The sequence below is a fragment of the Micromys minutus genome (genome assembly GCF_963924665.1).
Source record: "Micromys minutus genome assembly, chromosome: 27".
In the NCBI taxonomy this organism is placed as follows: Eukaryota; Metazoa; Chordata; class Mammalia; order Rodentia; family Muridae; genus Micromys; species Micromys minutus.
Genome location: NC_137962.1, coordinates 35,464,022 through 35,490,368, shown reverse-complemented (window position 1 = coordinate 35,490,368; position 26,347 = coordinate 35,464,022). Strand labels below are relative to the sequence as shown.

The following is a 26,347-nucleotide window of genomic DNA, read 5'->3' as shown; positions in this document are numbered from 1 at the left end:
AGAATAGCTTTCTGTAGCCTTTAGTGAGAAAGGCACTTTTCCTACTGGTTTAGACAGGACTCTGGTTTGTGTTCATTCCCATAGCACAGGCCTCAAACTTTTACATTGATGTTCCCAGCCAACTGTCAGCATGGGAGCCATGTTGATTTAGGATTAGAGGGAGCTGTGTAACACTGCAGCTTGTGGTCAGCCGCTGGCATCTCCCTGGAGGCTAGCAAGGGTCTGCTGAGCTCTCCTACTTCCTTCTTCAGCAGCACTGCTGTGGCTGCTCAGGCTCCCCAGCGAACTGCAATGCCAACCTTGGGCTTTGATGACCCCTTAAACGAAGAAAGTGATCAGGGTGTGGATGAATACCAGGAGGATTTGTCTGATATCACCACTGTCTCTACAACTAGCTGATGGCCAAACCTGATGCCGGGCTACCTGGAGCACGTGAAGTACACCACTTCTTTAGAAACCTTTTCATTGTACTTGTGTGTGCACGTGAATGTCCACTCACATGTCTACACACATGGAAGTCAGAGGACAACCAGGTTGGAGTTGGTTCTCTCCCTGTAGTTCCCAGGGAGGTCTTCAGGCTTGGCAGCAGACATTTTTACTCACTGAGCCATCTTGATGGTCCTCTGTCAGGTTCCAGAGCCTCTTAACCACTCCATGACTTCTGGCCTCTCATTCCCATTCCAGAACAAGTAGGTAACACAGAAAATGCTATTTCTTAAGGCTACCAGGTGGGGCCAAGCCTCAGAATCTGTGACCCTAATTCGCCCCTGGGTTGGTGGTATAGACAGGACCAGTTAGAGCTCTTTTCTAGCTTGGAATTGGGACTCTCACTAGGAAGCCAACTGGCTTAGGGAGCTCAGAGATGTGACTTTTTCCTCTCATTTCTCAAAGCACACATGTTGGGTCTGCCTGTAGCCACGGGGTAATACATCTGTCATGCCAACCCAGGCCTGTGCCTTTAGGGCCCCAAAGAGAAAAAAAGACCAGGTGAAAAGAAGGCGTATTTTATTGCAGTATAAAAGGGCAGAGGCCAGCAGCTTTCTAGGGACAGGACCCTCGATGGTGGCTGGACCCAACATGGATGGGCAGGCTCCCTAACAGATGGCCTATATGCCCAGAGATGAGCAGAAGAACCATGTCCAGTTATGCTGAGAGGTTACTTTTACCTTCAACAAGCACATCAGTCACCCAAGTGCCCCATCTGGAAGCAGCTCCCGCCCACTCGACCATACCCACTTCTAAGGGACTGGATCCAGGCACCCAGCAGTTATGGAAATAATGGTGACTGACTTTCAAATCCTAGCAACAAAATTAGGAATTTGATATTACATTGTCTTTCTGTAAGTTAAAAGAAAAACCCAAAACCTCAACGTTTTGACTCTGAAACTTGGCAAGAGGCAGCCTGATTCCCACATGAAGTTCTCCCCGGAGCCATCTTAGCAGCTCTGGTATTTCCAGTCACCCTGGCCTGGACTCTGCCATGCAGCGTCACAACCCTAGAGCAGCCTAGCACCCTGTTTACCACAAGAGCACAGTGGGACTTGGTGAGGTGTCAGCACGCAGAACAGCCCAGTTTCCCCAAAGGGAAAGACCAAGGGCAGGCATGGCTGGGGAATCTGCTGGTGAAGGCTCTGGGTGAGGATGCCGAGGCATAAGGCTGGGTTGGCAAATGTTTCCCCCTTGACTGTTCTGGGGCCTGTGGGTGTAACACAGGGTTAACGTACCCTGCTTACAGCAGCCATGGCACAGGAGGACAGATTCTGAGACAGTTCTCCCTGGCACTGGTGGATATGGGGTTCCCAAAGACTTCCACGTGGAACCTGTTTCTGCAGAACACCTCTTTGTCTGCGAACTCCCTGGATGCCAGGAGAGCCCTTGGCTGGGCTGCAGACTTGTCAGAGAGGAGAGGTATGAAGAGCCCTGGGGCAGAACCCATCCCTCGGGACAGCACTCGCTGTCCAGCTCTGTCAGGCATGGACCTGATATCCCACATAGGAAGCAGGAACGCTGCTCAGAGGGCTGAGCCTTACTTAGGCCAAGACTCTGACTGGGGAGAGGCGGAGGGAGGAGAGGAGGGAGAAGGCTGGGACTGCAGAAGTAGTTTCACGAGCAGAGGCTGGAACCTGCTACGAGCACAGGCAGAACTCTGGGCACCTAGATGATGCGGGTGACGTGGCAGCCGTCAGTCTCGTTCAGAAACAAGGTGCTGAAGACATCGTTGAAGAATGAGGGGTGGTACTCGCAGGCTCGCCCGCAGTCGGGGTTGAAGTTCACCTCCAGGATCTGGGGCTGCATCACCCGCTTTCCTGGTGTCGAAACAGAGGTGGGGAGGCTGTATGGTAGCAAGGTTGGGGTACACTTCTGTTTTGGGAGGACAGGCTGGGACTGTGAAGGGTACACACTAGTACCCCAGTTCCCAGTGTGTGTGCACAGGGTGTGATCTAGAACAAACATTTCCTGGCTTGAGACCTGCTCACCAAAGAAAGGCCGAAGCTACCTACCCCCAACCCTAGGGCTACGAAGGTACATTGCTTCAGGTTTCAATGGCCAGTTTAGTTAGAAGGAGTGGCGAGCAGGGCTGGCAGGGTGGCTCCAGTCGGCCACCTTTCCCCCTGAACTGATGCAGGTGTTTCCCTCACGGATCAGGCCAAGATCTCTAACCTGGACCACCTGCTAATTATCCAGTGAAATGATAGCCACAGGCTAGAGAGATGGGTTAGTAGTTAAGAGCACTTGCTATCTTTGCAGAGGACCCGAGTTCCTAGAATCCACATAGTGGCTTACGACCATTCCTAACTCCAGCTCTAGGAGGTACTGTGTCCTGCAGCACGCATGCACGCACACATACACACACAGAACTCTCAAATACATAAAACAACCAAACCAAACCAAATACCTGACCACAGGCAGGGCTGTCCCAGGTGCTACTGATCTGGGCATGGGTGGACTGGGTGGAAAGTTCTGGTGTGGAAAGTCCCCTTACCATCTGGATGGCTGTCCCACTTGAGCATGAGGTCAATAGCATATATGGCCCGAGAAGAGGGGTAGTCGCAGAGACCCATGGGTGGTGGCTTGGCACATGCTAATTCAAACAACTCCGTGAAGGCCTTAAAGATCTCGGCCTAGGGACAAGCAATGTTATGTCACATGGTGTTCTCGACCCTGACTAACAAGGCCCGCTATCCTTGCCTGATCCCTGTCGTAGAGTTGGACCAGGTCATTACTCCTACATGCTTTGTCTCTAGGCTTGGCCAGATGGCCACGTCAGCCCGTCCCCACACCCCTGGAGTCCAGTGCTTCAAGCATTCTAGGCATGACTTATCACTGAGCCGTGCCCCAGTGCAGAACTCTACCTCCAGCAAATCTGCCCATTTTCTGTCCTCCAGTCCTGTTCCCCAATGGCCCCAGATTCCTGGAGCTGTTGGAGTTTATTACTCTTAGGCAACCGCAGGATTGCGACAATTTCTTCCCTTATGTTGGTATCAGGAACTGGCTTTATGGTTGGGTGTAGATTGCCTCCGAACCCAGCAGTGATAGGTGACAGGGACTCACGCATCTGTTGCCATGGCAATCGCCATACATTACCAGCATCCATTTGGTTTACCTCCCAACTTTACCTTTGAGTGGTTACATCACAGCCTAAATAAAACGCAGACCCTGACCTTCACCCCTCCTCCTTCTTCTCTTTCCCCCCTTTGTCTGCCCCCCAATAAACCTCGCTTACGTGGAGCTGCATTGGCCTGATGTGGCCTGTCCAGACATAAGCCTCGATTCTATCACAACATCTTCCTCTGAGGAATATTCTAAAGAGCCTACAGAACTGACACACACAGGCCCAGAGTGCATGGGAGAGGATGGTTTTAAACCCAGCCACCTTTGCCTGTCTCAGCGGGAAGATAACTCCTCTGTCTGTAAAGGAAGGGTATGGCCCTCACAGCCCCAACCTGGCAAAGCCCAAGACTCACCTGGACACCACTCCAGGGAAACTCTGGGTACTGCTTCTCAAACTGGGGGATGAACTCATTATAGTGCACCTGCAACAGATGAGAGCCGGTTACCAGGGCAACAGCTGCCTTTAGGATGAAGTCCTGACATTAATCCCATAGCACAGGATTCGGTCCAGCTCTGGTCCTCAGGGCACTCAGGAGGCCAAAAGACTAAGGTTAGGCTCTAGGCAGGCAGACTCACTAATCCAAGCCTCAGTTTCCCCTTCTACGAAAAGAGTATTGCTCCACAGACTTTGCTGGGCTGTTGTATGGCTTAAGCTGGGAACTAACTCAAGTTTCCGGGCTCAGGAGGCTGTCCGGCATGGCAATCATGACTGGCTCAGCAGGCACTGGCAGCAAAGCCCAGACCCACTCTGCAGAGCTCCCGACAGGCACCCCAGAACAAGATCCCCGGACCAAGATTTTACCAAAACATCTGAATAAGCAAGCTGAGATTTCTCCCAGAGAAGATAAGCCAGCATGGGCCCCTGCAGAGGTCCTGTGTGCATGTCCCATGGGACACGGGTTCCTGCACAAAGGGGCTTCTCAGGTAACACAATCACCAGGCAGAGGCAAAGAGCTCAGTGTCCTTGGGCTGGCTTCCAACAATGCCAGGGGCCTTGGTTATCTGTCCTGGCTTTCAATCCAATCAAAGGTAAGAGGGACAAGAAGCAACAGGGCCACTAGCACCACAGGAATCTGAGTCAGCACAGTCACTCTGCTGTGACAACTCTTTTCCTACAAACCTACTTACAAGATGCTTGGGCAGCCATGGGAAACAGGTTACTGAGATCCACCAGCCTCGGCACTCAGTATCCACATGTGAGGCGGAGGAAGGAGAGCTGAGAGTTCAAAGCCAGTCTGGGTCAGATGAGCCCATGTCTCAAAAACACCAAACCAACCCAACCACAAAAAAACAAAAAATCTGGAAAAAAAAAAAAAAAAAAAAAAAAACCTAGGGAGGCTGGAGAGATGGCTCAGTGGTTAAGAGCACCAACTGCTCTTCCAGAGGTCCTGAGTTCAAATCCCAGCAACCACATGGTAGCTCACAACCATCTGTAATGGGATCCAATGCCCTCTGCTGGTGTGTCTGAAGACAGCTACTATGCACTCATATACATAAAATAAATTTAAAAAAACCCAACAAAACAAAACAAAAAACTAGTGTGTACCTGCAGAGGAAAAAAAAAGAAAAATCACACATTTTGGGAGGGAGGAGAGTGGGAGACAGCATGGGGCTTTCCTGGTCTCCTGTCAGAAAGGGTCACGTGTTATGCACTAATACTCCTTAGCCAGGACAGAGGACTTTGACGAACAACTCTAACAGTTCAGCTCTATTTTCCAACCCATACCCAGAGTTGGGACCCAGTGTTTGAACACTACTACCCCATATGCACTGCAGGCCTTATGTCTGCCTTGCTGCCTTTAGCTCTGGCATGCAGATGGCACTGCTATCTCATTGTACCTGCTGTGTGGCAGTACTCCTAGAGACCTCACTCCGACTCTCTTAGACCTGCTTCTCCATAGTCTACACTGGGTGCTTTTTAGCACCGCGGGAAGGACCTCCTGAGAGGACACAAACCCTGAATGTGACAGCCTGATCCTAGACGTGCTCTCGGGTCCCACCAGGCCCTACCTGCTTCAGCACCACATCTGGGTCATAGTTCATGACGGTGAAATGCTTCTCGTAGTCGTCTAGGTCATCGAGGGCGAAGGGCCTGAGAGACAAGAAGACAGACAAGCTATGGAGAGCAGCCACACAAGGTTGGGTCTGTGGACTGCCACAGCCCCTCAGCTTGAGTTGGAGTCAAGACAAGTGATGTGCTGTGGAGATGCTCTGTAAACCACAGTATGTCCTTCTGATTCTGTGCAGATATCCAGGAGTGAAGCTGATGGCTCTGATGTGGTAGGTGATGCCCGGAGCAGGCACTCTGGCCCCACAGTGAAGGAGGGGTCCCCACTGACCCACTTACCGATTGGAGAAGCGTAGCCAGAACACGTCGTACACAAACAACCTCAGCGGCCTCACTGAGCGCAGCAGCACAATGTAGCGGATGTCAAACTTGACGTTCCCCACATCTTCTCGGAGGAACAAGACGGGACTTTCAATGTACTTGGACACAACCTGGAGGACAGATGGGGACCTGCCTGTAGTTCCCAGTTCACCCGGCAGGACAGAACACCTGGGAGCTCCTGTGCACTGAGACCCACGATGGCTTCATCTGGGTTCCCATAAGGACTCCAAACGCAAGGCCATCTCAGCCAGCTATGGCTGCTCCCTCCTCCTCCTGCACTTTCAAACTCTAGCTAGGGCAGGGCAGATTCCATACAGTCACCTCTCTGTTGTACTTTAAAAGGTTTTTTTTTTTTACATATATGAGTGCGTGTCCTTGCTTATGAACACACACCACGTGCATGCAGAGGCCACAAGAGAGTATTAGATAACCTGGAGTTACAGACAGCTGTGAGCTGCTACGTGGATGCTGAGAACAGAACCTGACCTCTGCAGGAACACCAAGTGTTCTTAACACTGACCCACCTCTCCAGTCCCTACCCTTTTTATTTAAAGAAAAAACAGCCCGTCGAGGTTCAGCATTTGTGTATGCACATGTGTGTAAGCTAGAGCCCACCTATAGTGCCATTCCTTAGATGTTATCCATATATATATATATGTATTTAAAGGCAGGGTCTCTCACTAGCCTGGAACGTGGCAAGCAGGCAGACTGACCATGCTTGGCTCTCCCTACCCTGCCCCTCACCCCCTTTCCCGAACTCCAGTTCTCATGCTTGCGAAGTGAGCACTTTATCCACTGAAATACCGACTGAACCCTAGTTCAGGAGGATTCTCAGCAATTTTTCTACCCATTCCTGTCTCAAGTCACCACAATGACTGACGGCTCTCAAAGTTCACCTCCCAGCTTGTGCCATGTGTCCCACCACTGTAGCCATGGCTGAGGACCCTGTGTCCTGACACAGGCCCTCCAAACAGCCACAGGAAGTACCACGTCTACGGGACCATTTCCGCAGACCGGGGAGCTCCATGGGTGGTGAGCCTATGTGCTACAGTGGCATGATTTGAGCCCCACAAGTTGAGTGACCCTGAGTCACAGTTGGTGTCACCCCTTGGTGTCTCTGCCTGTATCTGGAGCACCTGGGTTGGGGGAGCTGCTGTGTGCCTACCTTGGGGGTGCTCTCTCGGTGTCGAATGATACTGTGGAGGTTGTTGGTGACGTGAGTGTCCAGGCTGCGGGCCAGGTTCCAGGGCTTGCAGATCCAGTGGTTGTCTTCACCCCTAAGGGAAGACAGTTGAGCCACACAGGCCTTTCAGACAATGTCTCAAATGTAGACTGGGCAGTCAGTGTCTTTTAGGAAACCCAGTGTCATACCGGATTAGGAGTGTAATGGAACCTATGGAGTGTTACAGGGTGGAAGCCCCCCCACCCCCCCAAAGCAACAGGAGAAGCTAGTAGGTGCTCAGCTAAGGAGCAGGCTGGGCATGGGGTAAGGATGGGGACAGGGCTGTAGCTTTATAATGGAGCAGCAGTATCTGCTCACCCTGCCTGAACTCTAAAGGACTTACCGCCTCTCTCGGTGCTGGAAATAGCTGACAAACTGGGGCAGCTCAGTGCGCAGGTTGAAGGTTCGTGGTAGCCATGGGGGACCCTCAGGACCCCCAGCCCGGCGGGCTATGGAAGCCAGGCAGTCCTTAACAGTCAGGAGGTTCTCACAGGGGAACTGGTTGAGTAGCACCTGTGGGCTCTCTTGGCTGAGTTTCCTACAGGTGAACACACGTATGATCAACAGAAAGGTTAGCTTAGCCTCCCAGGGAGCATGGCAGCCATCAGAGGCACTGGGTATGCGGTGCAGGGCTGCAAGGTACCTACATGTAGTCTTTGAAGTGTGAGAAATGGAAGAAGATGTCGGCGTCAGCCTCGCTGTCAGTGAAGGTGAAGCGAGGGTGTGTGAGGTGGCTGAGCACCTGCTGTACATCGCAGTGGACTCTGTGGAGAGACTCGAGTGAGCAGTGGTCCAACTGCAGGCAGGGGATTCTGCCCACCCCTCTTCTGCGCCTTCAAGACCCAAGGAATACTTGGGTGTTGGCAGTCTGCATCTAGACCCATCTCTTCTGCACAGCTGTAGGAAGATACTCATATCCCCAGGTTTCCCAAAGATGGAACCACAGAACTTGCCTCACATCTGCCATCAGGTTGACAGGATGGCTTAGCTGTTCACTAGGTGCTGGTTTCTCATATGAAAATGAATGGCTAGGAGTTAGGCAAGCATAGGGAGAGCTTAGCATCTGGGACTCCGCCTGGCATGGGCTATGCACACTCTACTCTGAACAACAATGAGGCAGACTTCTCTCTGTAATGACACCGAACCTGAACAGTTTCTATTCAAAACTACATCCTGGAGGAGTGTAAATCTGGCCTGAATTGGCTTAGGGTAAAAGGGGCAATAAGCCATGCCTGTCCTCAAGTAAACTTTTAGGGAGAACTTTTCCTTTATTTACCATCTTATGCCCATGCATAATTAGAAACAGATCTGATCAAGGTTCAGATGCATTATGGAAATAGGTTTGCACAGTTAAGGGACTATAAAGGGACTAAGAAATCTAAGCCTCTTAGTCAATATGGAGAAGCCACGTATAGTGGTGCTCACCTTTAATCGCATCACTAGGGAGGCAGAGGCAGGTGTGTCTCCTATATTAGGACAGCTTGGTCTATAGAGCAAGTTTCAGAACAGCCAGGGCTATAGAGAGAAACCCTGTCTCAAACATCATCATCAAGAACTACCCAAGTTATACCCCTAGGAACCAATTTTCTCTCAAACCCATACAAGGAAACCCCAAACAGTAACTGGGACACCAGTATCCCCAGTCTGTGACCCACTCCATCAGTTTTGGCAGTGAGTTCCTTTCTAATCTCTACTATCTCTGTTTTCAATAAAAGTTTCCTCCCTTCTCTATGATCGGGGTGAACTTTCTTACACTTGTGGTAGACGGTTGGTTCTCTCCCTCCCTCCCTTTCTCCATCATGTGGGTCCTAGTAATCAAATTTAGGTTGTCAGGGAGGGTGGCAGATGCCTTTACTAGCTAAGCCATCTTGCTGGCCCTTTTATCTCATTCCCCAGTAAGAGGCTAAACACCCAGAAACAACTCTAACACTGCCATTAGGCCGTCAGTCCTGCTTGATCTCAGCCATGGAGGAGAGGTAGTGCCCCCCAGAGGGCTCTCCTGAATCTGCAGGGCTCCTGTGACCTGGGATAGGTCTTAGGCATTTCAAAGCCAGTGCAGAGGGGAGGACAGGGCCTAGAGGATGCAGCTGTGAGGGCTCAAAGTGAGCCAGAGCCTTCTGGGATAGAACTGGCACCAGGCTGTTAACCTGCCTGAGTCTAGAGTGAGTGTGAACCATGGCTGCAATCAGGACTTACTGGGACCCCATCTAGTCCATTCCAGAGGGAATGGAGTGGGGTTTGCAGCCAGATCTGTGTCTCAGGACACACCCTTTCCTTGGCTAGAGCTCTGGCTTCAGGCAAGAAGAGGACCCAGTAGAGAGAGGCTGACCCTAGGACCTGGCGGGCCTGGACAGAGCAGAGCACATGGCCCAATTCTAGCTGTGCCGAGTTTGAGTAATGAATATAGCATCTGGGGGGCTGTAGGGAGGGTTCTGAGAAAGGCAGAAGCCCTGCTCAGCCTAGGTGGGCGTGGGTCTGTACTCAGGCCTAGTGTCTGGAGTTATAGCTGTGTCTTTTCCCATCACTGCCTACACGCTCAGACTCCTTGGATTGGTTTTCCTGGCAATATAGGTGTCTTTCTCTTTTATTGAGATAGGGTCTCACCCTATAGCCCAGGATGACTGAAAACTTGTCATCATCTTCCCGCCTCCATCTCTCGTGTTGAAGATTATAGGAATGTCACTGAGCCGGGCTGTTTCTAATTTTCCAAGGCCAGTTTAACAGCAGTCTCCTCCAGGCAGCCTTGCTTGCTTGCTTCACTCCTCTGTGACTCTTAAGTACTTTGGTACCATTGCCACCATGTCTAAATTCCAAGCCTCCAGGACACAACAACCGACCTGGGGCCCAGAAAGGTCTTGTTCTGGGACCTGGGAATGGCAGTCATAGAAGACAGGTCTCAGTGACAGCAGAGAACAGGGCTATGTACCTGAAGATGTGGCCCTGGGGACGAGCCACTGGGCTAATGGTGATTGGCAGTTTCTCCTTGTTTTCTTCCAAAATGGCCTAGAATCGGGACAGAGGCAGAAACAGACCTCAATGAAGGAAGCCAACGACCATGAACTTCCCCACACTGTGTGTCAGGCCCCGCCCTTCACATCCTTGACTCTATCAGTGGCAGCCCAGGGCTACTTCTCAAATCCCTAAGAATCCAGGCTGGGCAAAGAACAAGACACACATTGTCTATTCTTCACACCTCCTTTGACACAGGTTGCAAGAGGTGCCAAACCTGTGCCGGGAGGAGACACTGGGTCTGAGATGAGCCCCCGGGCTGTTCCTGGCATAAGCTGGTTAACAGTTTAAAACATGTCCACAGACTCTGACACTCCCTTGAAAGGCAGAATGTAGTTCATCCCAGGACTCAAGGAGCAACTTCTAAATGAGCAGCAGAGAAGAAGCGAGAGATCTGAGCCCAGATCACAGGCTCGACTCCCTTCGGCTCCTGGATCACTCATTCGAATAAAAACCTGCTGTCATGCCTCAGGGACACCCAGGAGCCCACAGAGAGGCACTTACAGTTCAGGAAGGCTCTGACTCCTCAGCTTTGGGGGCAGTCTATGCACCCAAAAAACCCTGAACCAGAACCACTTGCTGAGCACTGTCTCTAGTTCCTGTCCCCCAGAAACTGTGGGAGGCAATAAACATTTACTATCCTAAGCTGCTGGAGCAATTGTCACCAGCACATGTTGCCCCAAGGCCAGATCACAGTTTGGACCCATGGTCTTGTGCCAACAGGCTTCTGGTGAGGGCTGTCTGGTCTCCTGCCTTTTTCCTTCCTGCAGTGGCTTCCTCAGGAGACTGCCAATTTTTTGTGGTCCATTGACACACAGCTGGAGGTCAGTAGAACCTTCCCTAGCCATCCTCAAACCTCAAACATCCAAAGCCTCAAGCACCCAATTCCATGTTCACCAAACATGACTAGGTATGTGCACTCAGGAGGCTGTTAGGCCAACCCTGAACTCCCTGCATGAGGTACAGCATCTCCTTCTGTTTCTCTGAATTTGACAAGGTCTATGAAACCATGACTGCAGTCTGCCCTGCCCAATCAGCAACTTGCAGAACTTCCACTACCACCCATGCTAATTTGCTTAAACCATCTACTGAGCTGCTTCCACAACTCAGTGGGGATCAGTCTGCACGCCAGGGTAGACTCAAACCTAGTAGGGTGAGGTTTGCAGCCTCTGCCGAGTCACTGCAAATCCTTAGTTTTGGACTCTACTTCTTCACACCCCAGTTTGTAAAGCATCAACAACCGTGACTACAGAATGGTCTATCTATGAGGTACCAGGCACAGGCTCTTGTGTGTACAGACTTGAGGACAAGGGAGGCGGCCCTTTCTTGCAGGGGCCTGGTTTCATCCCCTCCCTTAAAGACTTATTTCTCTCTGTGTTGAGTGTTTACCTGCACATGCATTTGTACACACATGTGCAATGCCCACAGAGGCCAGAGAGGGTGTTGGATACCATGAACTGAGTAATTGATAGTTGTGAACCACCTGACCTGGGTGCTGGGAACTGGACACAGCTTCTGCAGCTGTAGCCAATCCTTGGACCACCAAGTGATCTATCTAGATGTTAGGGGCTGTGCTCCTGATTGGTATCGGGCCTTTGTGGGAACTCATCATAGTCAGGTACTTCCGAATGAACCTGCAGGGTCCTGACCTACTGAGTCAGGCTTCCCCGTGACAGCAAGGACTCCTCAAAGGTCTGCTGCATTGTACAGTGTACAGTAGAGTCAGCCCTCCAAGCCTCAGGCTCCACCACTTCAGACCAAGAGTAGGTCAAAAGTGTTTTGGGGAAAAAGTCCTCTGTAGGGAATGTGTGCTTGTCTTTGTTCCCAAACCACATGACTGCCTACAGCATAACTCCACTGTACTGAAAATCACAAAACTGTCCAAGGAAGGTGAAGGACACTGAGGTAGTGCTAACAGTCTTACGTGAGAAACCTGAGTACCCACAGATTTTAGTATCCGTTCTGTCTTCCAACCCATTCCCATGGATACCACACAACAATTAATGTCTTCTTGTCCCCTACAAGGGAGCACCATGAGAAGAGGAGAGACAGAGGAGTGCATACAGCTAGGTCTAGCTGCACAGACCTCCGCTGCCCAAACCCAGACCACCTGGGATCTAGACCAAGACAGATAGTCACACTGTGTGGCTACAGGAGTTGGCGTACAGTAAGCCTCTTCCATTCCAGAGAAGCTAGTTTGGAGCCTGGAATTTAGCCAACACTTAACATTTGGTAAGTGGATAGAGAACATTCCAAAAACCACCAAACACTAGGCCCAAGGTTGCAGGCGCAGGGCCACACCTGGTAGTACTTGGCAGGAGGCTCGGGCGTAGAAGAGCTGAGGTCCAGCATGTCGGCGGGGGCCCAGGGCAGCAGCATGCATTTCCGGATCAGAGGGTCTGCCTCTCCGTAGGCAAAGTCCCGGGTCACCTCCTCTGCGCCAAGACACGCATGCCCATCAGTGGGGGTGACGGAAGGCCCTCCCACGGCCCATCCTCTGGGGTATGCAAGGCACCTGACTTACCGCCCGTGTCTAGGTCCCTTAGGGGCCACAGCAGTGTGTATGCCACCTGCTGAGGCATGTAGAAGAAGGGAGCAGTGGCAAAGCTGGGCATGTCTGCGTGCTGGATCCTTGAGCCAAACTCGTCCATGATGTACCACACTGGCACCTTCTCTTCCGCTGTCTGTGGGAAGAATACAACAATCCTCGGCCACGTGTCTACCCACCTGCTGCGTCTCCCACCTGTGGACCCAACAACCGCTGTTCATCTCTGCCCACTTCTGAAGTTGGAGGTTGCCCTAATGGTATTAAATGGCTTAGGCCTGTGGAAACAAGGCCCTAGGTGCTGTTAATGGCAGGGATGAGTTCCACGTGCAGTATGCTGAGGTAGGGAGGCTCAAGCCTGGGGGGAGTGAGCCTAGAAGCTTGGCAGGGTGGCAGGTGAAGGCCTGAAGGTGAATCAAAGTGTTCTGTTCTCCTCTCCTGAGGGTGGTGAGCACCACAGAGGTCAAGCTGTTTAGAAGAGGCAGCTGAGTCACTGGTGCCTGGAATTAGAGGTCTGAGGCAGGGCTGTGTTCCTAAGTACTAAGGCAGAGGAAGTACCTTGCTCCCTGGCCTTGGTTGATTGGTCCCAAGTACCAAGATAAGGTCTTGTATGTAGCCCTGGCTGGCTTAAAATTAGCTAGAGACTAGGTTGGCCTTGAACTCAGAGATCTACCTTGAACTCAGATTCCTCCCCAGTACTGAGATTAAAGAGGTGATCTTCATGATTGGCTGTAGCCTGATTGTTTTTATTGGTGGTGGTATTATTATTATTATTATTATTATTATTATTATTATTATTATTATTATTATTGTTTTTTTGAGACAGGTTTCTCTGTATAACAGCCTTAGCTGTCCTGGAACTCAAAACTTACTTTGTAGACCAGGCTAGCCTTTTAAACTCAGAGATCCCAGATCTCTGCCTCAAGTGCGGAGATTAAAGGTACAAGCCACCATGCCCGGCTGGTAAAATACTTCTGATAAAGGCACAGGGAACAAGTATGGGGAGAAAGTGAGTCTACTCACCCCATGGGCCAGCTGGTAGGTCTGGTTGAATTTCCACATCTCCTCCAGCACTAGGGCCACGACCTCTGGGCTGGGCACTTCCCCATGGAACTCGATGCCCATGAGGTTGGCCATCCGGTGCAGGAGTCCAGGTATCTGCTGCAGCTGCTTGCGTGCGTGCTCCACGCGGCATGTCCAGGCATGGTCGATGAGGAAGATGCTGCGGGCACACATGAGCCACTAAGCAGTGGTTCTCAACCTTCCTAACTCTGTGACCCTTTACTACAGTCCCTCATGTTGTGGTGACCTCCAACCATCCAACTGTTTTGTTGCTACCTCGTAACTGTAATCTTGCTACTGTAGTAAACATCTATGTTTTCTGATAGACCTAGGTGACCCCTGTGAAAGGGTTGTTCAACCCCCCCCACCCCATCCCGCCTCCAAAGGGGTCACAATCCCAGCACTTCAGTTATGGAGCCCTAGCCCAATGCCCCAACTCTGCCACCCATTCAGTGTGGCTGTCTCTAAGCTCCTCCTCTCTAAGCTCTAGAGCAGGACAATGGGAGCCCCCATCACCCACCCCCCCCAGACAGACATGAGCATCACATGGAACAAATGGGGACATGGTGACCACTGTGTCAAGTGTCAACACCCGGCTGCAGGTACAGGGCCAAGGCTCCTGCAGCCACTCTGCCACTGCAGATTTAGCAGTGATGGGCGTTCAATACAAGCGAAGGCTTTACAGATTTAGCACCTATGACACCAACAGGCCAGCGACAGAACTGCAGCCCAGCACACACATACACCTGCACCCCAGGACCTAAAAGCATCAAGAACATCCTAGGAGGCGGGGCCTGTCCTGTCCTAATCCTGGCCCCAGCAAGCTTTTCCGAATTAGGGGGATCCATACATACAGGTGTCCAATGGACAAGGCAGCCCCTCCCCTGATCACACAGCCCTTATGAAATGAAAGGAACAGTGAAGTTCCAGGTCATCAGTCGAGGTAAAGTTTAGGAATTTATTACTATGCTCTTACTTTTCTAGTCTGTTTGCATAGCCTGAAACCCAGACAGGTTGATTCCTGCACAACACAGTGTGCATGTGACACAGAGCCATGCCCCAGAGGTGTGCGCTTGGGGGTGACCATGAAGTATGACAACACTCATACCCAGAAAGGTGTGGGGTCAAGAGGACTGAGAACTTCCAGGGCCTGGCAAATGTGAAAGATACAAAGTTCTCAGGGCAGAGGGGACTGAAAAGGACACCTGTGCTCTGTGAGGGTCAGAGCTGTCAACTTGACAGAATAGAGTCACCTGGAGAGGGGATTCTGGGACTGCCTGTGAGGGACTGTCCAGATTGATGATGCTAACTGATGTGGGAAGACACATCTTGATTGTGGAGGAGCCATTCATTGGTCAGGGGATCCTGGACTTTGTAAAATGCAGAAACCCAGCTGAGGACCAACGAAGCGTTCAGCGTTCTGTTTCCAGATTGCAGATGTAATAGGAACGACTACTTCAATCTCCTGCACTTCCACCTATTTGTCATGAAAGACCGCTTCAAGTTCTTACCGGGAGACTGTCCTGCACGCAGCCCACCCTTCATGACTGTACCTTACACCATAGGCAGAATAAACCCGTTCTCTTTTAGCTGACCCATTGGTGTATTTTATCACAGGAAAGGTTACTAAGACAGGTTCCAACCAGTTTGTTTGTGGGTCCATCCCTAGCCACTCCCCAGAGTGCTGAGGTGTGGGACAGCATTGAGCTTACCAAGGCTCAAGCTCCTGGGGCAGTGCCTGAGTCACTTACTGTAGGTAAATGTGAGAGCCAGGCAGGGGTGCTGCTCTGCCAACAGTGAGGGTGGCCCCTACGGCTCACTGCTTCTGGTGAAGGGGAAGATAAAAGCTTGGTATCAGGGAAACTCAAGAAGTTCCTTCCTTAAGGCTTCGACAAAGCCTCTGGCAGAGGCTCCACAGGCCCACCTAGGTCCCTGATAACACCAGGCCTGCTCTAGGTCTCAGGTCTTCCTGCTTCCTGGGAACCTTCCCCAGGACTGAGTCAGCATGGTTCACGGAGAGGGGACAAAGGACCTTAGCAAAGCCAGGCTCTGTTAAGTCTTGCTGGGCTCCACAGCCATCTCCTTAGCCTTCTGACAACCTCATGCAAATTCTTCCTTCCCTGGGTTGGCTTGCCTGTAGCAAAACCAGGAGCTATAGCACCGTGAGGTGGTGATCACCACAGCGCAGTCATAGGGGTGTGCTCTTGTGGGGCATCAAGTTCAATTCTTGGTCCTGATGAAACTGTCAACAGCACAGGTTAGACACCACCGCCAAAGCCTGTGGGAACACCACTGGCTATACATGTTAGAGGGTAACATGGTCCTAAAGAGAACCAATGTCCAGACCCCATCCTACCTGTTGGGGTCGTCAGCCCGGACACCGCTCTCACTGGTCACAATGACCTTGTAGCACAGCTCACCCCCAGGATTGGGCTTCTTTCTCTGAGCCTCCCTGGCGGCCTCGTCCTCAGCCTCTTCCACCTCCTCCACCTGCATTATCCCAAACATCTCCCCGGCATCGAAAACCTACAGACCAGAGCACAGCCGATCAGGGGTGTGGATAGGACCTCCCCCACCCCAGCCCTTCACCCTCCAAGAAGTAAGCCCTGTTTACTTAATAGCACCTAACTGAAGAACAGCAGATCAGGGGTGTGGATAGGAAACCCCACCCCTCGAGCCCTTCTCCTGCAAGGAGGCCCCAAAGACAGAGGGTGGCTGGTCTGGGGCACCCTAACTTCCTTTTCACTAGAGCTATGGCAAGACAGTTGACGTCAGGACAGAGGCAGCCCACAGGGCAGACTGGAAACTGTAAGTTGTAGACTTGGATCTCCCAGGCCAGGAATGATTGGGAGTCAAGGACAGCCTGGGAAGCAACAAGCCTTTCTCTCCTCCCACGCCCTCTCCTAGTTTTCATCTTGTTAGGGACCCCAGGCTGTCATGAGCCAGCAAGTGGGGCGGGCAGGTAGGGGGATCCCCTGGAATCTGAGGCCCACTTGTGAGGTCTGATTCTTAACTTTGTCACATCTTATATAGGTAGCAAAGTCATGACTCAAACACTCTGTGACTCGGTTTCCCCATCTGTACTACAGGAGGGTCGGGGTTGCTGGGACATTTAACTAACACAAAGCATAGAATGGGGCCTGGACTACAGCAAAGTTTTTTGAGACTCGGTTTCTTCAACTTGTGAAGGCAGCTATCATCCACTCTGTAGGACATCTTCGGGAATCAGATAAAATGGGACTGAACAGGCGAGTTCTTGCCTCAGACCCTTACTACTCACTCTGGGGCAGCTACAAAAACCCACTACCTACTCAGGCCAGAAGAGAGTGGCTCTGCAGGGGACACACAGCTCAGAAAGAGCTAGACCTGGCTCCTCCCTCCAGGGAAAGATCCAGGCCTTGGGCACACAGGAGGGTGGTATAGTGAGAGGCCCATGCGGCAAAGGCCAAGTGACCAAGGCTGATGACCTAAGTTTGGTCACAGAGTTCCTATGGTGGAATGAGAGAACCAACTCCTAAAAATTGACTCCTCTGAGCTACACACACACACTCGCAATAGTTATATGAAAACCGTGTGTGGGGAGCAGGGAGGTCACTGTACTCCAGGGTGGAGGCTGGCAGGCCAGACAGAAGATAAGGAAGCCAGTGCTCTGAGGAAAGCTCTCACTGAGGCAGAAGTGCAGAGTCTCAGCCAAGTCCTTTCTTGATCCCTGAAGCTGCTCTGGGTGAGGGGACGCTTGTCCTTACTTAAAAACTAAGGGGGCTGGCGCCCACAACCCAGGTATTGCCAGTCTTCCAAAGCCCCAGCATTTCACCCCAGATCATCTGGGTGACAAGCAGGCCCAACAGGAAGCCTGGCTTGGCTTTTTCTCCACTCTGGAATAGAGGGACCAACCCCAACCCACCTAGCCATAAAAAACCCTGGGAGGCCAGAGGATGTTCCTGTAAGTGGGAGGGAGGGAGTTTTTAAAAACACCCCCAGTCTTTTCAGATTGAGGTAAGGAACCAGAGCTGATTGCCTGATGGGGGAGGTGGCTCTCTGCAACCAGGAACGCAGTCCTGCTGAGCATTCCCTCTGGGCCTGGTGGCAGGTCTCACAGGGGTGACTCAGCTTTGTCAGGAATGGCTCAGAAGGGCCTGGGGAGGAAAAAACAATGGCTGTCCCTGGCCACAGCAGCCCAAGTGAGAAGGGACAGGACACTGTGAAGAGTGCAGCCTCCAGTCATCTTCTACATCCCCTCAGGGAGCCAGGTGCTTGTGTGTGTGTCCCCCCCCTCCCCCACTGACACGGCTTAGGTGGGGAGTCACCTGACCAAGAGAGTGCCCTGAAAGGGATCCCAGGCAAAAACAACAACAAAAAACAAAACCGGCCTCGCAGCATCATGGGTACCCTCTTATCATCACTAATAAATGGGGATCCAGTTCTGCCTCAGCATTGGCCTGGGATCAAAGCAAATCTGCAGAAAGTGGCAGCAGGAAGGAGGAACCACCATGTGAGCAGAGAACCCAGTTAGAGGGAGTACTCCTCGGTCAGGAGGTACCACTGACAGATGAGCCCGATCGATGATGTGGTGAGGTCTGATAATCAAGACTGAAGTAGAAAAAGCATTTAATACTCCACCTACCGAACCGGTCACTGCAGCTGCTTGCCCTGGGGCTGACTGGGAGTTGTAGCCTTAGGGCACTCACTGCCCAGGACCAACAACAACGTAACACTAGCACGAGGAAGGCAATTACTTTCCCATAGGGCTAGGTGTGGAGGTGCCCCCAACCCCCAAGCACTCTAGAGTGAGCTGCATCCAGCCCTATCTTCTTTAACCAGGAAATATCTGGCCCATACACAGCGTGGAACTGGACCAAAGAGGGTGAGTCTGCCCCATTGCAAGGCACGGGGGACTCCTAGTTCTTGGCCTCTCCTGGTCTCCTGGGTCTCAGACAGGAGGCGGTGTGCTAAGGGAAAGCCAAGCTCTAGCTGCGGACAAGACCCTCTGCCCAGCCTAGCAGCTTGCTCTGTCTTCAGCACCCAAACCGGACACCCCGTGGAGGCCTAGCTCAGGTGAAAGATGGAGCCACTCCCTCAAAAGATGGGAACGGCCTTCCAAACCCTCTCTTAGCGTCTTCTTCAGATCTTAGGGCCTCCATTCTCCTTAGTCCGCAAAGGGAGACCTGCTACTCACGCCGTGGGAAGCAACTCCAGAGAGTTCTGCGGACCAAGCAGAGCCGCATGGAGCTGGCTGAAAATGTTGGTGTAGCCTGAATCTAACAGGAGCTCCTGCATCCGCCGGAGTCTCAGTTTCCTCATCCGTAGTGGAGTCGCGGGTTCTACTCCTTACACCTCAACCGAGGCGCTGGGACGCCGCGAGCCAAGCACATGCCAGTTTTGCAGGTCCCAGCGCATCCTCGGCGGGCCCAGACCCTACAGGATGGCGACACAGGCGCAACTCTTCGGCCCGTATCCTTTTGACTCCCTGGTACACCCTGCTCCTGAACTTATAAGTGGCTCCTCTTCGGAGCTGCTGAGCTGCGCTCCCCACTCCACCGCATAGCCCGCCTGCAGCCCGTGCCGCTCCGTACCTCGTGCTCCAGCTTGTGCAGGAGGCTGCTCCATAGACGTTCCGGGACGCCCGAGGCTCGCAGCGCGGGGCCGTGCAGGGACACGAACTCGTCCAGCAGCCGCTCCTTCATCCGCTCGGCGCGGCCCGGGCTGCCAGGCTGTGGACCCAGCTGGCCCTCCATGGTGCTCGGAAGCGCACGGCGCCGCCCACCGCGGGATTTAAGCGTACGGTGCGCGCGCGCGCCTGCGTCCTGGGTTGCGAGGATCCAAGTGTGCGCACGCGCGCCGGGGGCGTGTCTTTCCCCCATTCATTCCCTCCCACTACCGCGGGGCATTCTGGGAACACTGCTTGGAGAGTCACAGGTAGTTACACCCGGGGTGATGAGATCGTCCTCAGGGAGCTGGTGAAGCTGAGATGGGGACGGGGCCTGGAAGAGGCAGAAGAGTCCTCATCCTTGTGCTGGTTACAGTTTTGTTTCACTTGAAATAATTTTTAAAAAATTTAGTTCTAAAAGTTTTAGTTTTTTTCTTTTATTTTATGTGTACCAGCATGTATGCAAGTGCTTAACCTAAGTGGAGGTTAGAAGACGGCATCAGGTCCCTTGGAACTAAAACACTTTAGAGTCTGTTCTTTTTCCACTTTTTCCACTGAGTCTCTGGGTTCAGATTCAAGTCATCAAGATTGCATGGCAAATGCTTTTTTTTTTTTTTTTTTACCACTGAGCCGCCCGTTCCCTGGGGCTCTGTTATCACTCTGCCTTAAAAAATTAAGCAGAGAAAGACAGGTGAGGATTCCCAACACCTTCTTCCGAGCCTCCACTAGCATATGGGCACACCCCCTACCTGTATGCATAGATTTGTATAATCATGAGCCCTCAGCAGTCAACAACTGCATTAGTTATTCATCATATAATTTGCAAGATGAAATGAGATAGAAGGTAGGTTTTTTTTTTTTTTTTTTTTTTTTCTTTTTTCAATAGATGTATGTGGTGGTTTGAATGCTTAGCCCAGGGAATGGCACTATTTGGAGGTGTGGCCTTGCTGGAGTGAGTGTGTCATTGTTTGAGGAAGTGTGTCATTGTTGGTATGGGCTTTAAGACCCTTGTTCTAGCTGCCTGGAAGTCAGTCTTTCCCTAGTGGCCTTCAAATGAAGATGCAGAACTCTCAGCTCCTCCTGCACCATGCCTGCCTGGATGCTGCCATCTCCAGCCTTGATAATAATGCACTGACCCTCTGAACCTGTAGGCCAGCCCCAATTATATATTGTCCTTATAAGAGTTGCCTTGGTCATGGTGTCTTTTCACAGTGGTAAAACCCTAACTAAGACAGATGTATTTTATGTGTATGAGTGTTTTGTTTGTGTGTATCTTATGTGTGCCTGGTGCCTCAGACCTTAGCACAACTGAAGAAGTCATGTCAGAGGCAACATTGTGACTTTAAAACCCATCTGGCAGGCTGTAACATCTGCCCAAATGGGAACAAAGACTCAAGCCATCAAAGACCTGACCCAGGGGGGTTGGAGAGTTGGTTCACTGACTGCTCTTCCAGAGATCCTGAGCCCTGGTGTATGTCCTAGCCCGTCTAAATGCACTCTATTAGGTCAATGACTATAGAAGGTTGCTGGCAGCATTCCTCAGAAAACAGGGTTCTGCCTGCCAAAAGGAGCCACTTCCGTGATTCTCCCTTGCCTTTGGATATATCTGTGGTTACATATCAAAAACCATACTCTTCCTCTACACACAAGGCTCCTCTGGTCCCTAGTAACACATATCTCATGAATCTCAATTCTCTTACACTCAACTCTTGACCCTTCTCATTGCCCACACTGTGCTGTTCCCAGGCTGGCCCAGCATGCAGCTCACCCGCCTCCACAGCTCCTCTCTTTAAATGGCTAGGTCCCTCCACACCACTTTTCCCTCTGCTCCAGAGAGATGGAGAGATAGCTTTGGCTGGTGGCTAGCCTACTCTCCTCCCTGCCCCTCTCCCCCAGAGGTAGCCATGGCTACTCTGGACTCTTCCAGTTGCCTCTGGCTAGTCTTTTTTTTCATATCTACAGTAGATACCATCTTCCCATGAGCTGACATTTCAATGGCGTTACTTTAACTTCTCTTACCTGCTCAACCTTCATCCTTCAAAAAGGTTGGGACCCTTTGTCTGTCCCATTAAACCAGACTCAGCCTGTTGAGATTGAGTCTGCTCCTCTGCCTCACTTTCCTTACAAAGGATGCCCCTCATGGCTACTCAGGACCTCCACTAAGAGTTCTCCTCCAACACTGACCTTTCGCTGCAGAAGTTCATCCCGCTTCTCTCTGCCGAGGACCCTTGTCTGCCAAACCTGACAGGTTCTCATCACTCTTCAGGCTCAGCTCACAAGTCACCTCCTCATTTAACCACTGAGTGTATGTATATGTAACCAACATAATCAACATACCTCTGAGAGACACAGAGAGACAGAGAGACAGAGAGACACAGAGAGACAGAGAGAGAGAAAAGGGAGACTAGTCAAGGCTCTTACACCATGAGCATCTGAAACATGGCTTTAGAGTCTGAAGGAGTGTGAGGCACAAACAGCAAATGGGCTTCTCATGCACCACAGAGCCATCCAGAGAGACTGCAGTCTGCAGGCAGGAGAACCCAGGGCTGGTCTCACCAGCAACCTTGCTGGCATTCACAGTCTATCCCCAGGGGAAGAAAATAATTATATTAGGTAGGATGGTTAACAGTTCTATGTACTTAAAAATAAAAAAATCCAGGGTTGGAGAGATGGCTCAGTGGTTAAGAGCACTGACTGCTCTTCCAGAGGTCCTGGATTCAATTCCCAGCAACCACATGGTGGCTCACAAACATTTATAATAGAATCTAATGCCTTCTTCTGGTGTGTCTGAAGACAGCTACAGTGTGCATAAAGTAAATAAATAATTCTAAATAAATAAAAGAAGCAATATCTTAAAAAAAAATTCAGCCAGGTAGTAGTGGCAACTGGCCTTGAATCCCAGCATTCACCAGGCAGAGGCAGCCTGGTCTGCAGAGCAAGGACAGCTAGGGATACAGAGAAACCCTGAAAGGGAAAAAAAATCCTTAGACAGGATTGTATGTTTCATTGAATTTTATACTCTTTGCTTTTGACATTTGAAAAAAAAATGTTATGATACTTTTGTTTTCCTATTTCCTTTTTTTGCAGACACATCTACAAACACACACAAGTATGTAATTAAAAATAAAATCTTTACAAAAAAAAAAAAAAAGAAATTTTCCCCATCACAAGACCAGGAATATATTCTCCTGGAATTTATTTGATTAGAATAGAGCATCAAAAGTTCAGGGCCCACCTGCCTGTCCTGCTTTCCTTCCTCCCTCTCTCTCTTCCTCCTTCCTTCCTTCCTTTCTTTTCTGGATTGTGTCAGCTTCTCCCATACCCTCAGTCACAAACTCTAAAGAAAATAAGAAATGAACAACACTTAGGCTCATTTCCTGTTTATTATTAAAGTGATTTTCACAAGTGTTTAATTACATGCGTTGGGGGGGGACAGGGCAGAGAGAAGCTTTGAATATCTGAGCAGCGGAGCGGGAAGGCAAGTGAGGTCATGTGGGTACTGGTCACTGTGCATTCGGACTGCCACCCAGTGTCTGGACAGACTGTGAATGTAGGGCCAGGCCAAAGACTGGGGCTCAGGTGTGTATCCATCTTTAGAGCAGAATGGGTGGCTTCTGATGCACATGGCTCTGACCTTGGCAAAGCTTGTGGTTTCTGACAGAGCTGCTTAAAAGTCCAGCTGCTTCCTGTTTGTGCTGACAGACACTGTGCCTCTCTCAGGGGCAGGGCTGAGGGCCGCTGGGTCTTTGCAGGCATTGTAGGTGATGGTGAAGTTCACGTCTGGCTGGACCCTGACTCCTACCAAGAGATGCCAAGTTCATCCTTTCTCTTTGTGTTAGGAAAGGTGGAATGTCACCAAAGTCAACCCTAAGTCTTCTAGCTCCTCACTCTTCATTTTGGGCACATGACTTGGTCTCTTAGAGCTTCCAACCAAGCCTTTATCCTGGCATGGCTGGGTGCAGGCTGGGGAGGCCACAGCCAGCAGAGGGTCTACTGTAGGGGGCTGTCTAAACAGGGTGCTGGGGGTCATTACCTGGACCCTGACGAATCCCCCACCTGTACCTTGACAGATGCTTTGACTTCTTAAGTCCTGCCCTGAAGAGGAACTCTGTGCTGTTTCTGTGTTTTTGCTCACCAGACCTTCGGCCTTGGTCTGAATGGGATCAGCTAGGCACTGTCTGCTTGAGCAGCAGGGCTGACCTAGCACTCTGTGCATCTTTGGTGAAGTAAAGTAAATGCTTGCCTGGCCAGTCACACTTTCCAGGCTAGCCCCAGTGCAAGAAGAGAGCACCGGCTCTCCTGTCCTCCTGATCACGCAGCAGATGAGCAGAAAGCTGCTGTACCGGACTTGTAGGCACGTATTTAGGTTCTATTTAGTCTGTGTGCTCGCAGGAGGGGAAGATGGCCAAGGTCTCCTTCCATCTTGGGCTGTGGTGTGGACTTGAGCTGAGACCACTCAAAGTAGGGAGGCAGTTAGGAAAGACTGCCTTGGAGGAGCCAGAATTTGGGAAAGTAGTCACCACCAGTAGCCAGTGTGACAGGCCTTGGGTGCCACAGGTGATTGCACTGCCTGAGATTTGGGGATGGAGCCAGGGAGAAATGAGTGATGCAGCTATAGCCACAAAGCTCTGTAACCAGTACGTAGCCAGGACAATTCAAAGGCCCATTTGGAGCGGGACATGATGTGCCCCACTGTTGCCACCTATGTGTGGAGGGTTGGGCTTGACCGGTGATACTCAGGGCAGGTTCCTCTCCTTCTGCACGCAGGCATTTCCAAGATAAGTGCCTGGAGGTCTCAGAACATAGGAAGGCTTGCTGGCTGTTCTGCTGGAGTGCCTCCAATTCCAGGTCCCACATAATGACCATCTCCTGGAATCCAGGGAAAAATTTGGTATTCGTCACCTCCACAAAGGCCTTCAGGTTGCTTGGACACGAAGCTCTACCAGGAGGGACCATGCACAATGAAGCTGGAGGGACACAGGCCCCCTCAGCCTTTGCCGGGTGCCAGGGTTATTTGAGGGAGGTGGCAGACAAGAGCTACAAAAGGACTTGACCATGAGACTGAAGGGCCTGGTCTGCACTGTGTCTGCTCCTACCAAGGGGACACTGGGCACAATGTGGCCGCAGTGGGTGTGGCCATTCTGGAGAGAGGGCGTAGTTGGGTTGTTAATGGGTACACAGGTGGCAACTTCCAAAAGCTACTCAAGAGTTGCAGGCAGGATTTAAGGTGAACCCGAGAATGCTTTCTGATGCTTTCTGGTTTTGGAGATGATTGAAAACTAAATGATGCCCTTAAGCGGGTTAATTTGATATGTCAACTGGGCAGGGCTGAGCCCTCAAATGCTTCCTGTGGTGTGGTAGGGCAGTGACTGTCTCAAAGGAGAGACTAATTAGCATAAGAACCTGGCACTAAAGAGCAGGTCCTCTCCTAAGTTGGTCTCTTCCTTCAGTAGAGTGGTAGTGGTGGGAAGAAAAATTGGAGGGAGGGCAAATTCACACTGGACCTGGGACAGGCAACCCACACAGTGCTCCTGTCTCAGGCCTCCAGACCAGCTACACAGATACCCAGAGTCTCTGGTTTGAATACCGCCAGTTTCCCTGTTTGCCAGTTTGCAGATGACATCTTGTGTCACTTCTTGGCCACCATAACTTTTGAGCTTGCTTCCTGTAATTCCTTCTTAGTGTGTCTTCACGTGTGTCCCTGTTTGCTCGGTTTTCCTGGAGAGGGTGAGTGTCGCTGGGTTCATTCTGTGTGACTGAGGATGACCGGTGGCCCAGCTGAGAGATAAGAGAGCTTCTCCCCAGTACAGCTGGGCTTGTGAACTGCAGAGGCAGTAGTAGGCCCTGACCCTGACCTTCTGCCAAACGCAGAGAGTCCATCTGCCACGCTCCATGAAAAAGTGATGGCCACCAGCGATCCTCTCTGCCTTGTGGCCCCATGTGGTAGCTGTAGCTTCTCCCTGAGTTCCAAGCCTGTGTTCATGTGTGTGTCCTGTCAAGCTGTGGTTCTCCAGGCCTGGCTTGCCGACTCACGCATCTTCAGCCTTCAGTGAGCCACATGTGTGTTCTGAAACAGTACATTTACCCCATCAGGCTGGGCTGCAGACCAAGAAACCTTGGAGTTCATTTTGAGATTCCCCCATGTTCCTCCAAGTTCTAATATCCACTGATTTGAAAAATACAGACCAGTTTCTACGTGTATCTGACAGCTGGCAGCAAGCCCTCTGAGGCACAGGCCAGGTCTCTGTGTGAGGAGGTGACTCCCCAGCTAGTGGGATGCCTTGTAGCCTGGCCACTCAAGGACTCCTCTCTTTAAGAGACTGAGAAGCATCAGGGAGGCTCCCCATAACCTCTGCCTTGGAGGCCTCCTCTCCTGGACCTTGCTTTCTCCGCCTGTTGCAGTAAAGAGTGGGGGCTGCTCTGAAGACGACCTGCACATCCCTGAGGAAGGCCTTGTTTCTAATGACCTGCAGGCACAGTGCAGTCAGTGAGCGCTAGTACCCAAAGTGGGTGGGGGATGCTGTGTTCTGTTGTGGGTGGTGATGTTGCTTGTGAAGCCCACCTCCCCCCTCCCCACCTCCGACAACACTTCACCATGACACCTAGTCCAGTTTCCAACAAGTCACATTCAACAGCATGTTCAAGCATATCTGTGTTCTCCCCAGGCCGGCGGGGGTGGGGGTGAGCTGGGGGGGGGAGGGTTAGCCTCCCTCACACAGAGGTGGCAACGCTGGGAGGCGCAGTTTAAACACTGGGGAGGCTGGTAACAGTGGTTAGTATTACAGTTGCTGAAGAGAACCCTTCTAAAGTACCCACCCACATAGAGAAGTATATATATTTAATATATATATATAGATATAG

At 51.3% G+C, this 26,347-nt stretch overlaps 1 protein-coding gene across 1 annotated transcript; it reads right to left on the bottom strand.

The window, feature by feature from the left end:
- Positions 1-1,029: 1,029 nt before the first annotated feature.
- On the bottom strand, positions 1,030-19,583 carry TTLL12 (tubulin tyrosine ligase like 12). The gene is made up of 14 exons (XM_080939044.1): positions 19,413-19,583; positions 16,196-16,365; positions 13,801-13,999; positions 12,757-12,916; positions 12,534-12,667; positions 10,150-10,226; positions 7,871-7,987; positions 7,567-7,761; positions 7,167-7,278; positions 5,960-6,111; positions 5,623-5,704; positions 3,966-4,034; positions 2,984-3,122; positions 1,030-2,306 (listed from the first exon to the last, which is right to left on the bottom strand). Exons 1-14 carry the CDS (start codon positions 19,572-19,574, stop codon positions 2,155-2,157), a joined length of 1,920 nt encoding a protein of 639 aa, XP_080795170.1. The 5' UTR covers positions 19,575-19,583; the 3' UTR covers positions 1,030-2,154.
- Between the last annotated feature and the right edge of the window lie 6,764 nt (positions 19,584-26,347).